This window comes from Pezoporus flaviventris, unplaced genomic scaffold, assembly GCF_033815535.1.
Source record: "Pezoporus flaviventris isolate CSIRO_AGI_PZ_B2104156 unplaced genomic scaffold, CSIRO_AGI_Pfla_v1 ptg000005l, whole genome shotgun sequence".
Taxonomy (NCBI): domain Eukaryota; kingdom Metazoa; phylum Chordata; class Aves; order Psittaciformes; family Psittacidae; genus Pezoporus; species Pezoporus flaviventris.
This window is the reverse complement of record NW_026892553.1, coordinates 2,731,111-2,748,922: the sequence shown is the minus strand read 5'-3', so window position 1 is coordinate 2,748,922 and position 17,812 is coordinate 2,731,111. Positions and strand designations below refer to the sequence as shown.

General features: G+C 43.0%; 1 protein-coding gene across 1 annotated transcript; it reads left to right on the top strand.

Annotated features, from left to right (window-relative positions):
- Nucleotides 1-5,724: 5,724 nt before the first annotated feature.
- ITM2A (integral membrane protein 2A) lies at nucleotides 5,725-15,969 on the top strand. Its single transcript, XM_061445672.1, has 6 exons — nucleotides 5,725-5,882; nucleotides 9,766-9,897; nucleotides 10,135-10,323; nucleotides 11,270-11,380; nucleotides 12,358-12,508; nucleotides 14,901-15,969. Exons 1-6 carry the CDS (start codon nucleotides 5,799-5,801, stop codon nucleotides 14,987-14,989), a joined length of 756 nt encoding a protein of 251 aa, XP_061301656.1. The 5' UTR covers nucleotides 5,725-5,798; the 3' UTR covers nucleotides 14,990-15,969.
- The last annotated feature ends 1,843 nt before the right edge of the window (nucleotides 15,970-17,812 follow it).

Genomic DNA, 17,812 nt, shown 5'->3' with positions numbered 1-17,812 from the left:
GGGACACCTGTATTCTAAATAAAAAACGTCCATAGGAGTAGATGATGGTGAAGGCAGGTTCATTTTCCATCAGTGTTTCTTCTTTGAAAGTTCATAGTATTCCATTAGGTAAAGGAAAGCAAAAGGGCAGTGCAGCTGGCTACAAAAATGGTAATGTGCTCTTACTCAAAGGCAAGTAGAAGATTAATTTCTGTTACCATTAATGGGCTGATATAACAAAATATGCTGTCCCTTAAGTTCCTTATAAGCTAGTTATATTATTATGATATCTAAAATATATATTTAATGTTATTTAGGTAAAAAAGTGAGAGAAAGTAGGATGACATTTGCAGGTAAGGTGTCTCTATAATTATAGCCTTAAAGCGTTATATAAAGCATATGAAAGCGTTATAGCTTTTATACTAACTCTATAATATCAGTTCCAGTTCTGATATACTTCTGCATGATTAACAGAACTCTGCTAAAGCCCTTGAAAGATTAACCTGTGACTTTCCACCCCAGCTCCAAAGCCTTTTATAGCCTCTTAGTGCAGTGCTCAGACTCGGTGCCTAATTACGTCATCTTGCTAACAAGAAAACTCTCCAGCTGGAATGTTGTCTAGCTATAAATCCATTATTAATATCATATTAACAGATACAGCTACTCCATATGCAATTAGTGTGCATGTAACACAGGGAGGCAAACAATCAGACCCACCCAGAGCTCTTGTTTCCTTGGCTTTTTTTAGAACTGCCTCTTCACTGGAAAACTTAATCGAAGTTAAACTGGCGATGTTCCTGCACAGCAATCATTTACATAGTTCAGGAGTACCATTGCTATAGGTACTACCAGAAAAAAGCTGCCCCTGAGTGCATGGCCATATCGACACATTTCAAAGCAAACCCACAGACAAGAAGTCAAACAAGCTGCACCACTCAATGCATGGTTTTGACAGCACATTATAAATCTCTGCCAACACAGCCCTGTTGAGCTGGGAACATCTTCACACAGCTGCAGTGTACATACAGCTTGGGCTTAGCTGCATCAGTAGGCAGCACACGTCAAGTTCAGCACAGTTTCACAGCATGGCCAAAGGAGACGCACCCATGTCCATGTTCAAAACCAGGTCCAAACATCAACCACGGTCTGTCTTGCTGCCATTGGGAAGAGGCTGGGCTATTGCAGCAGTATCTGCTGCATCTGGGGTGTAGGTGTGGGCACTGCATTCCATCAGCACACAGACACCACCCGGCAAACAGAGATTAGGACACAGAGAAAATGCTGAGGATGGAGGCGTGGGGTTAACCCCAGCACTTTCCCATTTAGAGTGTCTAACCGGTAACAGCCCCTGGTGAGCCCCTGGTTCCCTGCAGCAGCCCCAGGCATGTGAACTCGTACCGTGGTGATGCCAAGCAAAGGAACAAACTGAGACTCGACCCACCTTGCCAAAGGGGTGTGCTGTCCATAAAGGTGGCCTTGGGGGGAAGTCTACTTGAAAGGAAAAAGGGGGAACCCGAGATGACACCCTCAATGCCAAGGTTAACATTACTCTGTGTCCAATGACGAGAATTCAGTCAGGTCAGTGGAAGGCAGTTTGAGCTTTGAGTGTTTGTTGGTTTTTGTCTGCTGGTAGTGTTTAGCAATGCTTTTCTAGACCTCCCTAGACTCCAGGTTCCTAGCATATCTCTGGTGTCATTCTGCTTGCCTCACTGCAGTTGCACCAGAGACGAATTTTAATCGGCTGGGGTTGCTGATGGCTCTGGGCGTGCTGCTTGCTCAGCAGATTCTCTTGAGGACTGGAATTTCTTGTGGAATTCTCTCCTGTGAGGCAGTGGCTGTGTGGGCAGTGAATTCTCTTCAACACCAGTCTGAGCATGGCCATTAGAGGATGCGTTCTTGACTTTGTAGCTTAATCAGTAATCGCTTCTTTGCCTTCATCTCCTTCAGGTTCACTTTTGTGCCCATCACTTCCACAGTTTGTCGCTACAAAATGGACTCATGGCTTTTCCCAAAATGTAAAAAGGGCATTTTTCATTTAACTAATACTCTTTCATAATATTTTGTAACAAGACAATCAGCAGAAGTGAGTAATGCATGCTTGCTTTGCCACATACATGAATCTGATAATGCTGCAGTGAAGAAAAGCATGCCAGGCACTAAGGGAAGTCAGTATAGCAAATAGAGCATTTGCTGTCCAGAAATAGAGATCCTCAGTCAAAGGCCCAAATTCATCTCAGCCTGGTGGGAAAATAATGTTCCTTTACAGAAGTTTATATTGGCAGCTCTCAGCATGACAGTTTTGTAGTCTGAAATACTGATAGATTCCTTGTCAACAGCCCTATAGACAGGAGCGAGGTGGAAACAAAGAAGAGGTCCCCGGGTCACTGATTAGAGGAGTAATGGACACAGTGAATACAAGAGTTAGACTGAGGGAAAAGGGGCTGAGGAGGTGAAGGAGGAATTCTTAGCAAGAGAGCCAGAAAAGGACTGGAGGCAAAAAGGAGACCTCCAGGCATATGGATTAACAAAAAACAGTGACCTTGGAGACGGTCTCCTTTCATAAGGGGAGAAAGTTTGTAGTTTCTCTTTCATTTTTAGCTGTCCTACGTGACGTACTTGTTGTTCACATTTTGCTGTCCTTCCTTCAGTAATTATGCTACTCGTGAAAAAAACTGATTGATAGACATGGTGTATATTTAAGACTATTATTAATTACATGCGTTAATTATTGTTTCTTCATGTGTGCTGCCTAGAGTCTGGGCTGGGGCTCAGTTGTGCAATGCTTTGTGAGCATCTAAGGCTCTCTGCAGGGGACAGTCCTTGTTGCCTGTGGACTTGCCCCGTGTTCAGTGAGAGTGTGAAGCTCAACCTAAGTGAAGCACTTCAGTACTTAACCATGTTCTCGTGTTGAGGCCTAACAAAAAACTTAAAACACAGGCTTAACATTAAGCTGTGAGTGACCACTGAAACATAAAACGTGTGCTTAGATGCCTTGCCAGACTGCAGCCACCCTGATGATAGCTTTGTTTGAACCAGAATAATATACACAGCTGAATGTTATGCACATACATAGTACCTTCAAAGTCTGAGAAAGCTTTGCAAACCATACTTTTACTATAATGGTAATACTTTTTATTAAATTTTTCTATATAGTATCCTATTGTTCTCAAAGGGCAAGAAAGTATTCTCCTGGCATGCACAAGAGTAGGAGACAGCATAAGCATGAATGTATTTTAAAGTTTAGTTTATTTTTTTAAAGTATATTAGAATAATTAAAATATTCCTACACATTAAAAATTCATTTTAGTGCTATGAAGAATTGCTCAAAAGCATGCCAAAAGTTGCATTATCTGCTCAGCCAATGACTGGTCCAATAGAAGATGCTACCTCACCTTACAAACGTTGTTCACTGATATTCAGGATCACAACTGGTATAGCACACCAGTTCAAGCTTCTTTTTTGGCAAGTTTCCCCAGTCTCTGAGACAATTTAGGTGGTATATTTGTTATTTTTTTAAGCAGTGTTGCTTAACATTATAACACCAGAAGGATTGAAAGGATAATTAAGGATAAAGGGATAATCTCGTCTCTCAAGGTGAAAAAGATGATCTCAGACTAAATACCAGTAAACTAAACCCAGAGCATTCTCGTAAAAAAAGGAAAACCAGAAATATTGTTGAATCCAATAGAATATGTGATATAACTTGTTTAGATATTTTGGGATGTCCAGGCCTAAACTGCAGCCAACATTTGGCAGAAGTCTGAAAGAAAACTGGACTGGTAAGAAGAGACCGATGGAAAAGCATTTGAGAAGTGGAGGAGTGGAGCCACCCCTAGAGATCTTTAATATTTATTCAGTCAAGCAGCCTGATGATTGTGGGATGCTCAAAATACATGAAATTTCTTATATTTATGCAGCCCAGGATGGAATTTGCCTTTGCAGAGCTGGTGCTTCAGACTGCTCTACAAAATACAATCTGGCCACTGTAGGAGGAGCTTCATTTGGGAGGAAGCCTTACTGACTGAATTGACTGTTATTATCAGGTGTGTAAGGGTAGGAAAACTTGTTTGATGATACTGGAATTACATTCTCCTGGCCACTGCATATTTTAACTTGTTTTGAATAAGTTTTGAACACGTTACAATAAATGATTGTCACAGATGCCACGAACAGAAATCCACAAAATCTGAGAGCTCCAGTTTTGCAAACTCAGCGAGTACAGTCAAATGTAAAAAACCTTGTGTTTTTTCTTTTTTATCTGAGTACAGGATTTCAAGGTGTGTCCATCCCTTGCATCAGATGACAGAACATAGGCAGTGAGCAAGCTGGGATGGAGAGACACTAATCCTGATAAATAGCAAGGGTCTATTCCAGTTCTATTTCTGTGTTCTTCTCCCAGTAAAGGTGTTGAGTAACTGGAAGATAATGTCAATTTGTTTAAGCACAAAGCAATTGTACCACATTGAACATATAGGAAACTTAATCTGTTTTTAAACCGGTGTCTCATGGACTTCAATGAGAGTATGGCTTAACTTACTCCTAACAGACTAAAGCTAGGAAGTATGTTTTTTTTTCTCATTTCTTGATAAAATGAGGTAAAAGTGTTTTCTGTTACTAGACAAATTCAGGTTAAATAGACATGAAAGACTTTCTTTTTCTCTGACTGAAGTCAAAGTCGAAACTCCTATTAACATGAAAGGGAGCTAAATCAAAGCTATGATCTTGAAAGGAAATAACAGTGATATTGCATCTGCGGAATAACAGGAACATGCTTTGAATGCTGGAATACACACTGCATCTTGTTTACACTTAGAAGAATTAGTTATTGCAATATTTGCATAGTGTTCAGTTCTGTTTAATTACAGCTGTCTGAGAGGAAGAGTTCAATGGCGTAGGCACCAGATTCAAACCAGATTTCTTTCTAGAGATGTAAACTCAAATACCAGTGAGACATACACAGACTTTCATCCATATGAAGGAGAAGATAATTTCAGACAATCTAATACATTAAGTCTTCTTTTTCTTCTCCTCCTTAACAGGCATGAAATGAATGTTGATGCCTTGTCTGTCTCCTTGGCTGTTAAAGATCCCTTAGGCCATATTTCACAAGAGAAGGGGGGCAGTTTGGCTAAAGATATCCCCATCCCTGTGCTAGGGGCCCTTAGTGACATGGTTTAGTGGTGGACTTGGGAGTCCTGGGGTAAAGGTTGGGCTTGGTGATCTTTTCAGACCTAGTTGAATTCTATGATTCTATACTGACTGTGGTCCCGAGATGCCTCCTCTTCACCAGCGATGCGTTCCTAGTGTAAAATAGAGCATTAGGTGTCTGTACGATTGTCTGCACGAATAGTGCATGGAAATAAAAGGAAAGAACACGACTGCAGAGAAACTCGTGAAGGATGCTGCCTCCGGCCGCCACTGCGGTCCCCTCACCGCCTTGCCCAGCGCAGGCAGGATGCAGCTCTTCCCAGGCAGGAGTTTGACCAGTCCCTGGGTTGCCTCAGCTCCGGGGGGGGGCAGGCGGCGGGTCACACACATAGGTACTGTGGGGGCCTGATCGCCCCTTGCAGGGTGCCACGCTCCACGCCAGCAGGACGAGAAAAGGAACTTTTGGGGGCTCTCCGGCAGCCCAGGGCTCAGCTCCCTGCGGGGACCACAGCGCTCCGCCCGCGGCCCGCCGGGGACCGCAGCGCTCCGCCCGGCCTGCAGGGGGCGGTGCCCGGCGGCGTGGCGGGAAAGGGGGCGTGGCCTGCTCGCTGTGCCCCGCCTCGCCGCCCTCAGGCTCTTCAGCGGGGAGGCGGCGGCGCGGAGCAGCGGCCATGGTGAAGATCGCGTTCAATTCCCCCTTCGCTCAGAAGGATGAGCCGAAGAAGGAGGCGGCCGAGGCGCTGGTGGCCGACAAGGTGCGGGGAGCGTGCTCTGCCCGCCGCCAGGCCGCGGCTGGAGGAGCGGGGCAGGGGGACGGCGGCGGCGGCGGTGGAGGTGGAGGGGGTGGCAGGAGGACATGGACGCCGCCGCCATCTTCTCGCAGCGGTTGCGGGCTGGGGGAAGGCAGCGGGCAGCCAGCGGAGCTCTGCCGCCGGCCCCGCCGCTCCGCTCGGTGCAGGCGGCCCCGGGCAGGCTCCCCGCGTGGTGGCGGCCGCCCTACGGTGTGCCCCCGGTGGGGGGGGGGGGGTGAGAGGGGCCGCTCCCGTCAGGGCCGGTGCAGCGAGGGGCTGCCGGGCGGAGCGGGTCTGAGGGGGCCCAGGCGCTTTGCGGTTCCCTCCCCACGGTTGTTTTCCGAGCCCGGGCGGCCACGGGCGGTGCCGAGCTGAGGGGCTGGCGTGACATCGGCGGGCCGGCACGCAGGGGCAGGCCCGGCTGTTTATCTCGCAGCTGGGCCCGTGCCAGGGCCTCTTTTCCTGACGGGGTTTTAAACCTCCGCAGCAGGCAGGCGGGTGAGCCCCGGCCCCCCCGGCGAGCTCCGGCGTTCGGCTCCAGCCTGGGGAGAGGCGCAGGGATAAATGCCGTGCTCTCGGCATCAGCTTGGCCCCAGGGAAGAGGCGGCTCGCAGCTGCGTCTTCAGGCAGACAAAGTGGGTTAGGGCTCGCTCCCTCCTGCGCAGAAGCCCTCGCAGGCAGCGAGCTGGAGCAGCGCTGTGGTGAGGTGTCTGGTATGCCTCGCTTAAATTAAGAAACCTGCCATAAAGGGTTTTAAATAGAAACCTGAGGTTGGCTTTGCCTTCCTAACGAGTTGTCATATTGCTGACTTGAACTGAACTTTTCAAATCTGTGGGAGACTTTGCCGTTTTAGTGAGTTGAGGATCAGCCTCTTGGTAAATAAACTCAGCCCATCCCATAATCCTCCTCTAGAGCTACTGATTTATTCCTAATCGGGGAGTAAGAAAATAAATTTAAAAGAAAAGGGCCAAAACACAATAAAACTTGTGGGGTTGGCCTCTAGTGCCTGTCTTCCCCCTTTTTGTGCCTTCTAAGGTGTAATCAGGAAAGCAGCTTGCTTTCCAGCCTGCAGATCATCTGCCTCACTTAAAATAGCCTGCCTTTAAAAGGGGAAGGGGTGCAGAGTGGTGTTATTGCTCAGAGGGCTCTTGAGCTGTAGGCGTTGTATGTGTGCACAGTTAATATAGTAGCACTGAATTATTAGGTCAGGAGGAAGGAGAATAGGGAAACAATGTAGATCAAGTACTAATTGAAAATTTGAAAATATCCTCAGCCTGGCTAGTTTTAGGACAAACTCATCAGCTACTCCTGAGGCAACTTGTTATATGTGTTTTGTTGGCCTTGTACCATGCAAATTCTGAGCATAGTAGTTCTAATATGCACTTACACCTTTGCCTCTCTTCTCATGATGGCTGCTCTTCTCAGTTTATCACACATGCTGTTTTGTTACACCTGTCACAGTATTCTCTGTGTTTGCACATGTGTATGTGGGGTTTTTTAACAACTCTGCACTCTGACTTCAAGGCTTAGAGTTGCATGTACCCATCAAGTTCACCATTTTCCTCCAACGCAAACTTGTTCTACTGTTTTTTAATGTCTTCTTTTTCTGGAATATTTGTGCAGAGCAAACAAGCTTAATGGCTAATGTTGGCTGAAACAGCACAGAAAAAGTCCCCTAGAATATCTGCATGAGACAACTTGAGCAGAATACTCTCCTTGCTGATTCTTTGGAGCTGGCTGTGTCAACAGTGACTCTTGAGCTAGCTGCAGATGTTAACACAAGTGATTTGTCTTTTATTCCTAGTTTGCTTTGCTTGTTACAGCACATTTTGGAACTGCTTTTTCTTTGTGGTTCTTTTAATGACATTATTTTTGAGCAGAGGCTTTGTAACCTAGTGGAGCGAAGTCTTGGTATTGTATTCTCTTATCAGCCTTGTCAACGCTTTGTTCTCAGATTCAAGCTGCCTACAGTGCTTCTTAATATGATAAATACCTTTGCTTTGTTTGAAATACGTGTAAAGCAAGTGTAGCTAATTACATGTCGACATCATCCAAGCTGTAGGATGTCTGTAGTGCCAAAACCTGCTGCAGACTGTTGCAGGCTAGATAAGTTACTGAACTGGAAGGTGTAGATGGAAGTGACAGAATGTGAAGAGAACATAATTAGTCTTGATCTTAAAAGCCAGTTAACTCTGAAAGATGATTTTCATATACTGCAATATAAAGTAGCATGATTTTGACTTTATTTAAAGTTTCAAGTCAGAATTATGCGGGGTTTCTTGCTTGTGGGTTGGTTAGGGGTGTTTTTTGACAAATGCTTAACTAACCAATTGTAGCAGTTTGTCATGCTGAGTCAACATTTTTCTGTTTGGAGGATGTGAGTGTGGAATGTAGGAGTATTGACTTTTGCAAAACAGCTTGTTTTTTGTTTCAGTACTTGCATAGCTGATGCATTTGACTTCTACATTACTATGTCTTGCTGAGCATGGAAATGTGTGCAGCCTTTGTAACAATGCTGTGGCTTGTGATCACAGGTCACTTAAGTATATTGTGTTCTACAGGAGTGCAAATAGTGAGACACAAATAAAAAAAAGCCTTGGAAGCTGCTGTGCTAAATCTAGCTACTGTCTGTAGGAACAGCACAAAGGAAAAGATCTTTTGCTGTGAAATCGAGTTTTCTTCCTGACCACTACAAAGAGCAGGTCTTGAAAACTAAGTGCTAAATACCAGAGTCAGGAATCATTAAAGGCACATAGTTGGCCAGACATGACAGATTACCTAACACTTTGGGGTCGGTTTGTTTGTTTTTTTTTGTTGGTATTTGGTTGGTTGGGTTGTTTGTTTGTTTGTGGTTGGTTTGTGCTTGTTAACACCCAAATCCCGTGTGTGTTGGCTCAAAGAGAAAGTATCTTCTGGTTGTTTAGTATTTGACAGTACTTCTGCTGCTTCTCAGCCTGCATTGTGTGGGCTTTTCACCTGGAAGTCTAGAAAGGCACTGAAACAACTCTTGAGGGTTGAACTTGTCATTCAGACACGACCACTAACTTTGCACTTGGTATTACATAGCTCATCACCGTATTACATGGTAGTGATAGTTTCCTTTGGATGCAGTCATCTGTTTGAGAGAGAGTTGGGTGTGGAACAAACACTTGAAGTAGAGAGATAAGTTTCAGGGTACTAGGAACAAAACTTCCCTAGGACTTGGCTGGAAGAATGAGTACTTTGAAGCTGCAAGGTAGGATGTGCCATGGTGACTTTATTTTTACTTGGCATAACTTAGAGCTGTATTGAGGCTGATAAATTGTTCTTTTTCCATAGTGGATTTGTGCATATTACAAGTTCTAAAACCTGCATGTTTGACTCGTGTCGGAGTTCTGCTCCCCACCTGATAGACAAAGTTGCATCTTAGCCTTCTCTGTTAGCAAGAGGAGGATAGGAAATAAGCTTTTGGTAAAAGGCCTTAAAACAACACATATCTTAGAATGACCTTGCTCTACTTGTGCTATATTGCTATAATCCTGCTTTCCTTGTGCTATATTGCACCTGCAGCACTGTATCCTTTGTTACAATTATTTAAATTCCTTATGACTCAAGTAGTTTTTGGATAAAGGCTTGTCTAGCGAGCATCTTCTAACTAAGAAAATACCTCTTTCAGTGCTGTTTGAAAACTGATCTTAATATGATGTAGTATTTCATGTAACGGTCTTCCTTATATAATGCTTGGCTTGCAGTTCTCAGTGCACACCTATAAGAGATAGAAAATGGTAGGTCAAAGTGAAGCAGCAGATAACAGCTCTAAATTCAAAAAAGCTACACCTCCTGAGTTCTCATCTCTCTTTATTTAAAGGATCCGGAAATTGCCACACATGGAGGTGAAAACTCATCTGGGAGATGTCTGTTGACTCTGCTGGGTCTAGCATTCATCTTGGCAGGGGTGGTTGTTGGTGGAGCCTGCATCTACAAGTACTTCATGCCTAAGGTAATGTCAAAGTTCTTTCTTTTTCAAGTATTGTGGAATAAAAAAAAAGTGTAATTATAAATGGATTACCTTCACTAACTGGGATGTGAAGATTGTGATGTCCTTTATAAGAGCCCCAGGTGTGACAGACCTGTGCTTTGTCATAGCATAACGAGGGTTAGAAATACCAGTTTTAAAGGAACATTTTCTGTAAAAATCATTATTCTTAAAAATCATTATTCTTGCTCTTGCTTCCAGCATAAGGTGTACCGTGGTGAAATGTGTTACTTTGAAAATGAAAATCATGATCGTGCAGTAGAACCATATTTCCTGCCTATTGCTGAAGAAGCTGACATTCGAGAGGATGATAACATAGCCATCATTGATGTCCCTGTTCCAAAGTTCTCAGACAGTGATCCAGCAGCAATCGTTCATGACTTTGATAGGGTGAGTATGTGTGAGAGGGTAAGATTGAGAAAGGTGAGAAAGTTGCTCACTGAGAAACTGTGGAGCAGGTGGTATTTGCAACAGCTTCAGGGGTTTTGTTCTTGAAATCTTGAAAGCTTGCTGTCAATGTCTTAGTTGCATGTAGTTTCTCCAAAGCAAAGATGAGAGGATGGTTTTAAGTTGACTTTTTACTGAAATTTTGTTGGTAGTATTAACTGTTATCCTTAGCTGTAAAAGCTGTCATAGGCTGTGAAGCAAACCTTGGCACTGCAGATACAATCACGGTAAAGGCACTGGAACTGACGTCTGTATGTGCTGCCTTCAACAGTAGCATTGAACACCACACAGCTGAGCTGTGCTACTTGCCTTTGCAGAGCTTAGTTTTCATCTTTGCTGTCTTGACAGAAACTTTACTGTAACTTAAACGATTCAGGCAACTTAAGAACTTCAGTTGATTCTGGCTAAGTGCTATGCAAAGTCATAATAAAACAAACAGATATGTTGGTAATTTTGGTTTCTGCAGTTTTTGCACTCACTAGCAATGCTGATTTGACATTTTCTGAAGAACTGTTTACAGGGAATGATTGTTTATCAGCAGTTGGATATCTTTTCATTGCATTGTGCTTAGTTGGATTTCCTCAGTTATGAAAGCACACTCCTAAATACTTTATGCTAATATAAACTGTGCTCGTTTAGAATTATGATAGCAGCAGCTTTTTTAGTCAGCTCTCACTTGTGTACTGAAGTCCTGTTGTAAAAGACCTGTAACTACTGTGTTTGCAACAGTGGTGACTGTTAAGTTCTTATACTAGACAGTTCCTGAACATACCTCTTTGATTGTTGGTGTGCATGATGTTCAGCTGTTAGAGTGTCTTTCGTAGTCCTTGTAGGACTGTGTTCTAATAGCCAAAGGTCATGCTTAATTAAAAACTTATTTTCAAAATAGCTTTTGACTGCGTATCTTGACTTGCAACTGGGTAACTGCTACGTGATTCCGCTGAACACATCCATAGTTATGCCACCAAGGAATCTGATGGATCTCTTTGCAAAACTGGCGGTACGTGGAAACTTTTCTGTGTAGTTATGCTGACAAGATCATTTTTGATAAGAATGGGTGTTGCTCCTGAACCACAGGCTCTTGCTGGAACAGTCCTCTTGCCATCGAAGTACATAATCCCCCTGGCTCAGTCACTGTACTGAAGTTAAGGCCAGCTGTCAGTGTATATTATGTTGATTAGATTCATGCTTAATGCTCTTATTAATACCTAGCTTTATGGAAGCTGAAAGCAACTAGCAAATAAGTTAAATTTAGCTATTATAAAGGAATTTGATAAAGCTCCGAATCTTGTGGAAAGCCTAAACCTGAAAGTTACTACCAGAAAGCTCCCTTGCCCTATGAGAGTTTTAATGAAAAGCATAATGCTAACTTGTGCTTGTGTTTTAGTGGCGTTTAGTGGCATTGTAGTTACGAGCTCACTGCAAGCACTGTGACTCTTCAGGGACAAAAACTGCTGTTTTTTCCAAGATGACTTAAAAGTCAAGCTGATAGAGCTTGTTGCTTCTTCCAAATTAAACGCAATATTGAGAAATCATGTGTCAAATATACTTTTCAAAAATGTTATTAAATCCTCGACACCTGGTGCTAGAGGCTGCCTCATGTAGTTTAACTTGGTGTCTTAATTTTTATCTTCCTGGAGATAAAACTTTAAGTGAGTGTCCTTGCGCCCATTTTTTCCGAGTTGGTCATGAGGGGTGAGAATTTGTTTCAGTAGTACTGTAATGTTCTGGTTAAGACTTAACTTTTGTAGGTGAAACTGCTTTTATTGTATTAGATGTATTGCCTCAAACATGAAAGCTTTTATAATACTTTTTCTCTTCTTCTAACTACAAACTTTCTGTTGCATGCAAATTTCTTTTGTAAGTAAAAGAAGTAAAGCTGGAATCTAGAGCCTGAAGACCTTCTGAAGCAGAATAAAATGTAGTGATACTTGGTTTTAGCAGGATGCTGTATTTCAGGGTTTTTTTCTCTTTTAGACTGGCTCTTACTTGCCTCAGACTTACCTAGTCCGTGAAGAAATGGTGGTTACAGAGGAGATCGATAATGTGTCTGATTTGGGCATCTTCATCTACCAGCTCTGTGTTGGAAAAGAGACATTCAGACTTCAGCGCAGAGACCAGATAACAGGTGAGTTCCCATCAGTAAGAAACCAAACCTGTTGTTGGAGGATGGAAAGGGTAAATACTTCAACCACTGGAGTTGTGAGGGCTTAACATGAGCTGAGACTAATCAGAGAACAAATGGGTATTTTTCCCCTACCTTTAAGTATATATCAGTAACGTCATTCAAACATGCAGAGAGTTTCAGTTATGGGATTAGAGGTTACAACATTTTTCTCTTTGGTTGAAACTGTAAATTAGTTTGACCTTAAAATTCACATAATCCATCTGATCATGTGAGTCTCTAGGTGCAGCTTAGTTTGTCGCTGTCCTACCTAAAACTGGGTTGCAGGAGCACTAAGTAAAAGCATTATCTTCTGGTTCACTTGCTTTGGAACAAAAATGAAGTAACTGAACAACTAGTTCTGGACATCCCAGACTTCCTCTATGAAAGAGGAAGAACACTTCATAGGAACTTCTGAGCTCTGTTTCTTTACTGTCCATCTTCTCACACCACTCCCTGCTATTCTGTGAAAAGAACTGAATTTGAGGTGTCAGTAGTTTGACATACTGGGAGCAGGCCTGGAGTACAGAAATGTAGTACTCTGGATTTTAGTTCACTGTAGTTCTTACATTTCATAGTTTGCTGCTCTCACCAGACACAGGAAACTAATCCTTTGCCACTCACAGCCTTCCAGAATGCAAATGTTTGGTTTGTCAGAACTCTCTGCTTTGGTTTTCCTCTTAGGTGGCAGTTTCTTCAGTTACACTTTATAGCATCAGGAGCCACATCTCCTGTTTGCTGGAGACTCAGTCCTGTTGCTAGATAGAAGGTTCTGTATGTGGGAGCACAAGACTGGTCTGTAGTTAATGGCATAGGATACATGAAGAAACAGTAAATGCTGCCTTTATGGGGGAGAGAGGCTTGTATCTCTTAGCTTTGTGAAGATGCTTCTATGAACAGGTCTAAATTGATTGCTGCTGTGTCTAAGACTAGCCTACAGACAATAACTGCAAAGAATGTTTATGGTATTTCCTTAAATAATCTTACTGTAACATGTTGCTGACATCTTCATGGCAGAATATTCGCATAAAAAGATTCTAGTAAATGAATAATGCTGCTTGGTACTGTTATCTGTTCCGTAACCTTGTTTGCCCTTGGGAGGAAGGTGAAAGAGGGTGGGAAATCTAGTCAGCTGGAAGACTGCTGCTGAGGAGAAAATTGTTCAGGAGCAAGGCTTGTCTTGCTTTCTAGGTCAGATTTCTAGCATGTTTTTCCTCTAACATGTACAAGCTATACACACATAAACAATTAGACTGAAGTGGATAAACTCCTTTAATTTCTGTGGAGAGGTGGTCTTGCTTCCCTGGTGCTGCATTGGCTCTTGGATTTTGTAGGATGCGTTGGTTCATCAGTTAGGTCAAACCGACCTCAGGTTCTGTGGCACTTGCCTGGAGCTGTAACTGAAGGCATGTGAGGAACTCGACAGGTCATCCTGACTGTTAGGTTATGTTCCTGGTTAGGTAGCATTGGAAGCTTCATAGCTTGTCCAGGTAATAAGACTGAGATGAATTGAAGGACAGCCTGGATTTGAAGTGCTTACAAACCAAAGCAGTGCCCTGCTGGGTTTCATTTAAGAGCTAGTGCTTCTAGACTTCAATGGATAGCTTCTTTTACTTTGAACAATTCTCTGCTTATTAAGCTGTAGATATTTCTTCCCTAATGGTTGTACGTTGGAGTGCATTAGCAGCTTGTCCTTGATGGCAAGACTGCTATATTCTTGTCTCTTAATAGATTCACAGCTGCTACAGGTAAACTGCCTGTGTCAGATCCAATCTGGCATGTCCCAAAATAGAGAAAATCACTTTAATGCCGTTAGGAAAAACTTGAGGGAGATCATCAGCCACATGGCAAATCCTTACAGGGCTGAAGGTGAAGACATCTCTATAGAAGCACCCTCTGTGTTAATGCATCCTGAGTAGGGGGAAGTACTGATAAAGAACCAGGGTTTTTTCTTGTGCCCTTTCTGAGTTACTGAAATTACAGGGAAGAGTTTAATCTGCTTTGCTTTTCCTTTTCTCTGTGGCTAGACAGGCCTATGAGAAACTGCCATAAACTGTTAGTGTTGTCTCTTCTACAAATAAAGTGGTGGCAGGGATGCTAGAAAAAAGTGCTTGCATGCTTTGTCCCTGTGTTTGTACCTGGCTCCCGCTTTGGTTGTTACTGTTCTGACAATGTGGGAGGTGCTTTGTTAGAATCCAGACTGATACCAAACACTGGTGGCAGTGCCTGGCTGTGGGAGCGCTGTGTACTGCATGGTTGTATCTTGCTGCTGTTCGTAGTGTTACAAAACCTGTAAATACTTGCTTCTGGGTTATAGCTCTGCTTTACTTAAGTTCTCATCTTCTCTCTTCCCCAGGTCTGCAGAAACGTTCAGTGGAGAACTGTCATTCAATCAGACACTTTGAAAACTCTTTCGTTGTTGAAACAAAGATCTGTCAACAGTGAAGGGTGTTGGATGGGAGGTGACTAGTTCACACCTCCATTGAGAAGTCTGAGCATTAGACATTGACTTCTTATAATGTGCAGTGATAATCAAAAGCCTTATGCATTTTCTGTGTATTGCTTGTATTTCAAAAGACAAAGTCACCATTTCAGCTTTCTTTGATCCTTGGTATAACTTTTTAGTTGTCTCATGTAAATGTTAAATTTGAGTAAGGTTTTTTTAGAAGGCTAATACCAGTTTATCTGTTGAATGTGTTTGATTTAGTGTAATCTGGGAATGGCAGAAAAATATATATATAAAAATGTTAACCAATTCCTTGGCTGGAACCAGTTCTGTTCACCTTAACTTTCACAGAATGATTAATATTAACAATCTGTGGTTTGCACATCTTGTGTAGTTCTGTAGAATAGCTCTGCACTCCGCATCCTGGCTAAAGAACCTGATCCATATCATTAAAGGTTTATTTTAACTACCATGTGTGAAGCATGTAAAATCCAGCCTCAGTGAGCATAAACCTTTAACACTACCCTGTTTCTTTTTGTGCAATTACTGTATTGAATTCGTATGTATATTTGGAACCTTCCCTGAGCTTATGTTTAATTCTTCTACCTTAGTTTGGTTTTGTGGTATTTAGTTGTTAGATTCAGATAGAATTGCTCTTAAAGCTTGTCAGGTTTTTTTTGGTTATGAATTGGTTTATTCTATAACTTCCTATTTCAAGACTCTGTTCTGGTATAGCTCACTTGTGAATGTGACTGTAGCTGTAACCTTAAACTACTCTGGCTTATATATACTTTTTAGATCAACTTTTTATGAGCAAGTAGCGTTACTACTGCAGTCAGCGCGTTGTTCCTTTTTTTGAAACCTGCAGTGTAAAGATAATGAAGAGTTAGTGTCCTGCAGTTGATGAACTTGAGAGTTTTATTAAGGGACTTTATATTGGCATAAATTCTGCAACCCTATAATAAATGTTTCTCTAAAACTCTGGTGTTTGTGTGACTTCGTGGAGTTGAGAGTGTACCCTGGCATGTGGCTCATGTGAGGGAGGTGATGGTTATGGGTCTGGGGCAGTACACAGTGCTCTTCCCTCTTTCCCCTCTCACCTCTTTTTCAGCTTGAGGAGCCGAGTTACCTCGGCCTCTGTGGTGCATAAGTTCAGGAACAGAGGGAAGAAAAGACAAACAATCCCCCATGGGGCAATTCTCAGTGGTGTTTAGAGCTGTGAACTGCCTGCTGAGCGACTTCTGGCATGTGAGCAGTAGCTATCGGTTGTGGTATAGCAAAGGAAGGATGCATTCTGTAATTCATCCTCTGAATACTGGTGTGGATGAGGCCGATGATTAAATGCTTGCTTGTCTTAGTGTATTTATGGCAGTGTTAATGAGAAGTTTTTTTAGCATATTGTAATAGATGAAGGCATCAGGGGGTTAATTGCCACCTTATTGTAACACCTCTCAGCATTTACCCATGAGCTTTGCTGTGCTTTGAGCTCAGAGCTGGGGGAGCTGCGGTGAGATTTCTGTGACTAGTTGTTCAGAGAGCTAAAGTGTGCACTGAACCCTTCTGGCTTTCCTGGAGAGTAACTTGGGTTATACAGCTGGAAGTAAAACAGCAGTCTAACAACAAGGGAGTGAGAAGTGACTATAGGAGAACCTGCTCTCAGTCATTGTTTGTGGGATGAGGCAGAGGGGAGGAGCAGAAGGCAGGTCCTGGGCAATAGGGAATTCCGCTGCCTTGTCTCAGAAACTAGTGCAGCTTTTCTCCCAGGGCATGTGGTGATGCAATGCAGAGGACACATCCCCCAAACTAGACCTTTGGTCTTCCTGTCTGCAATAGTAAGTGTAGGAGAGTATTTAATTATGTACTTAAATTGTCTGAAATAGAATACTGTAGAAAGCTCTAATTACCTGGAACAGGCTGGTGTCACTGGGAGAAGTAGCTGCACTGAGAAGTTTCTGCTACAGACCCGAAGTGCTTGGGCAAGCTACTGCTTTTCCTGACCATCTCATTTGTTTTGGTTGTCTTGAGTGGAAGGGTTTGGAAACATCTCGGTTGCAGAGAGCAAGGAGCATCCACATGCAGCATTGAGGTTTGGCTTTACTGAGAATGAAAAGTAAAAATCCTTTCAGCTGTAGTGGTTCCTGTTCTAACCTGCTGGCTACCTTGAGACATGCAGCAGGAATGCTAGGCATGCTTCCAGATAGGCTGAAACAGTTTCTCTTACCTTTGTCTGGTAAAGCTTTTAAATGAAGTCAGTTCCTTAGGAGCATATTGATGTTCTAGGCAATAAGCCAGGATGCTCAGAGGAACAGATTGTTCTTACCTGCTCAGTGCTGCTGCGTTGAGAAAGTAGCTGAAGTTTTGGTCGTTTGTGCAGGGATTATCATCTGCCCCTTACCAGTTTTGGCTGGTGTGGCCATTCGGGGATCAAAGGACTGCAGTTTTAAGGTTGCTTCTATGAAAACAGCTGATATTCCCAGGATCTTCTAATGCTGTCTCAGTTTGAGCAGCTCCTGCAATGAGCCGGTCTTGTAGGAAGCAGAGTGCAAGTCGGAGGAGTCTCTTGCACCAGCAGGTGGCACAGGCAGCAAGAGCTTGGCTGTAAGTGTGTGGAACTGGCAAAAACTTGTGTATTTATTCTAATGTACAGGGTTTTGCGTATTCTGCCAAGATTAAACCTAAAAATGGTTTGAAGGCTTCCTCTAGGTTGTGCTTAGTGTCTTTGCTTTGTCTTTATCTATAGTAAAGAGCATTTTTATAATACAACTGTAACCTGTGCGAAAACCCCATTAAATATCCAGGTAAGACTGGCCTTCAGACATGGC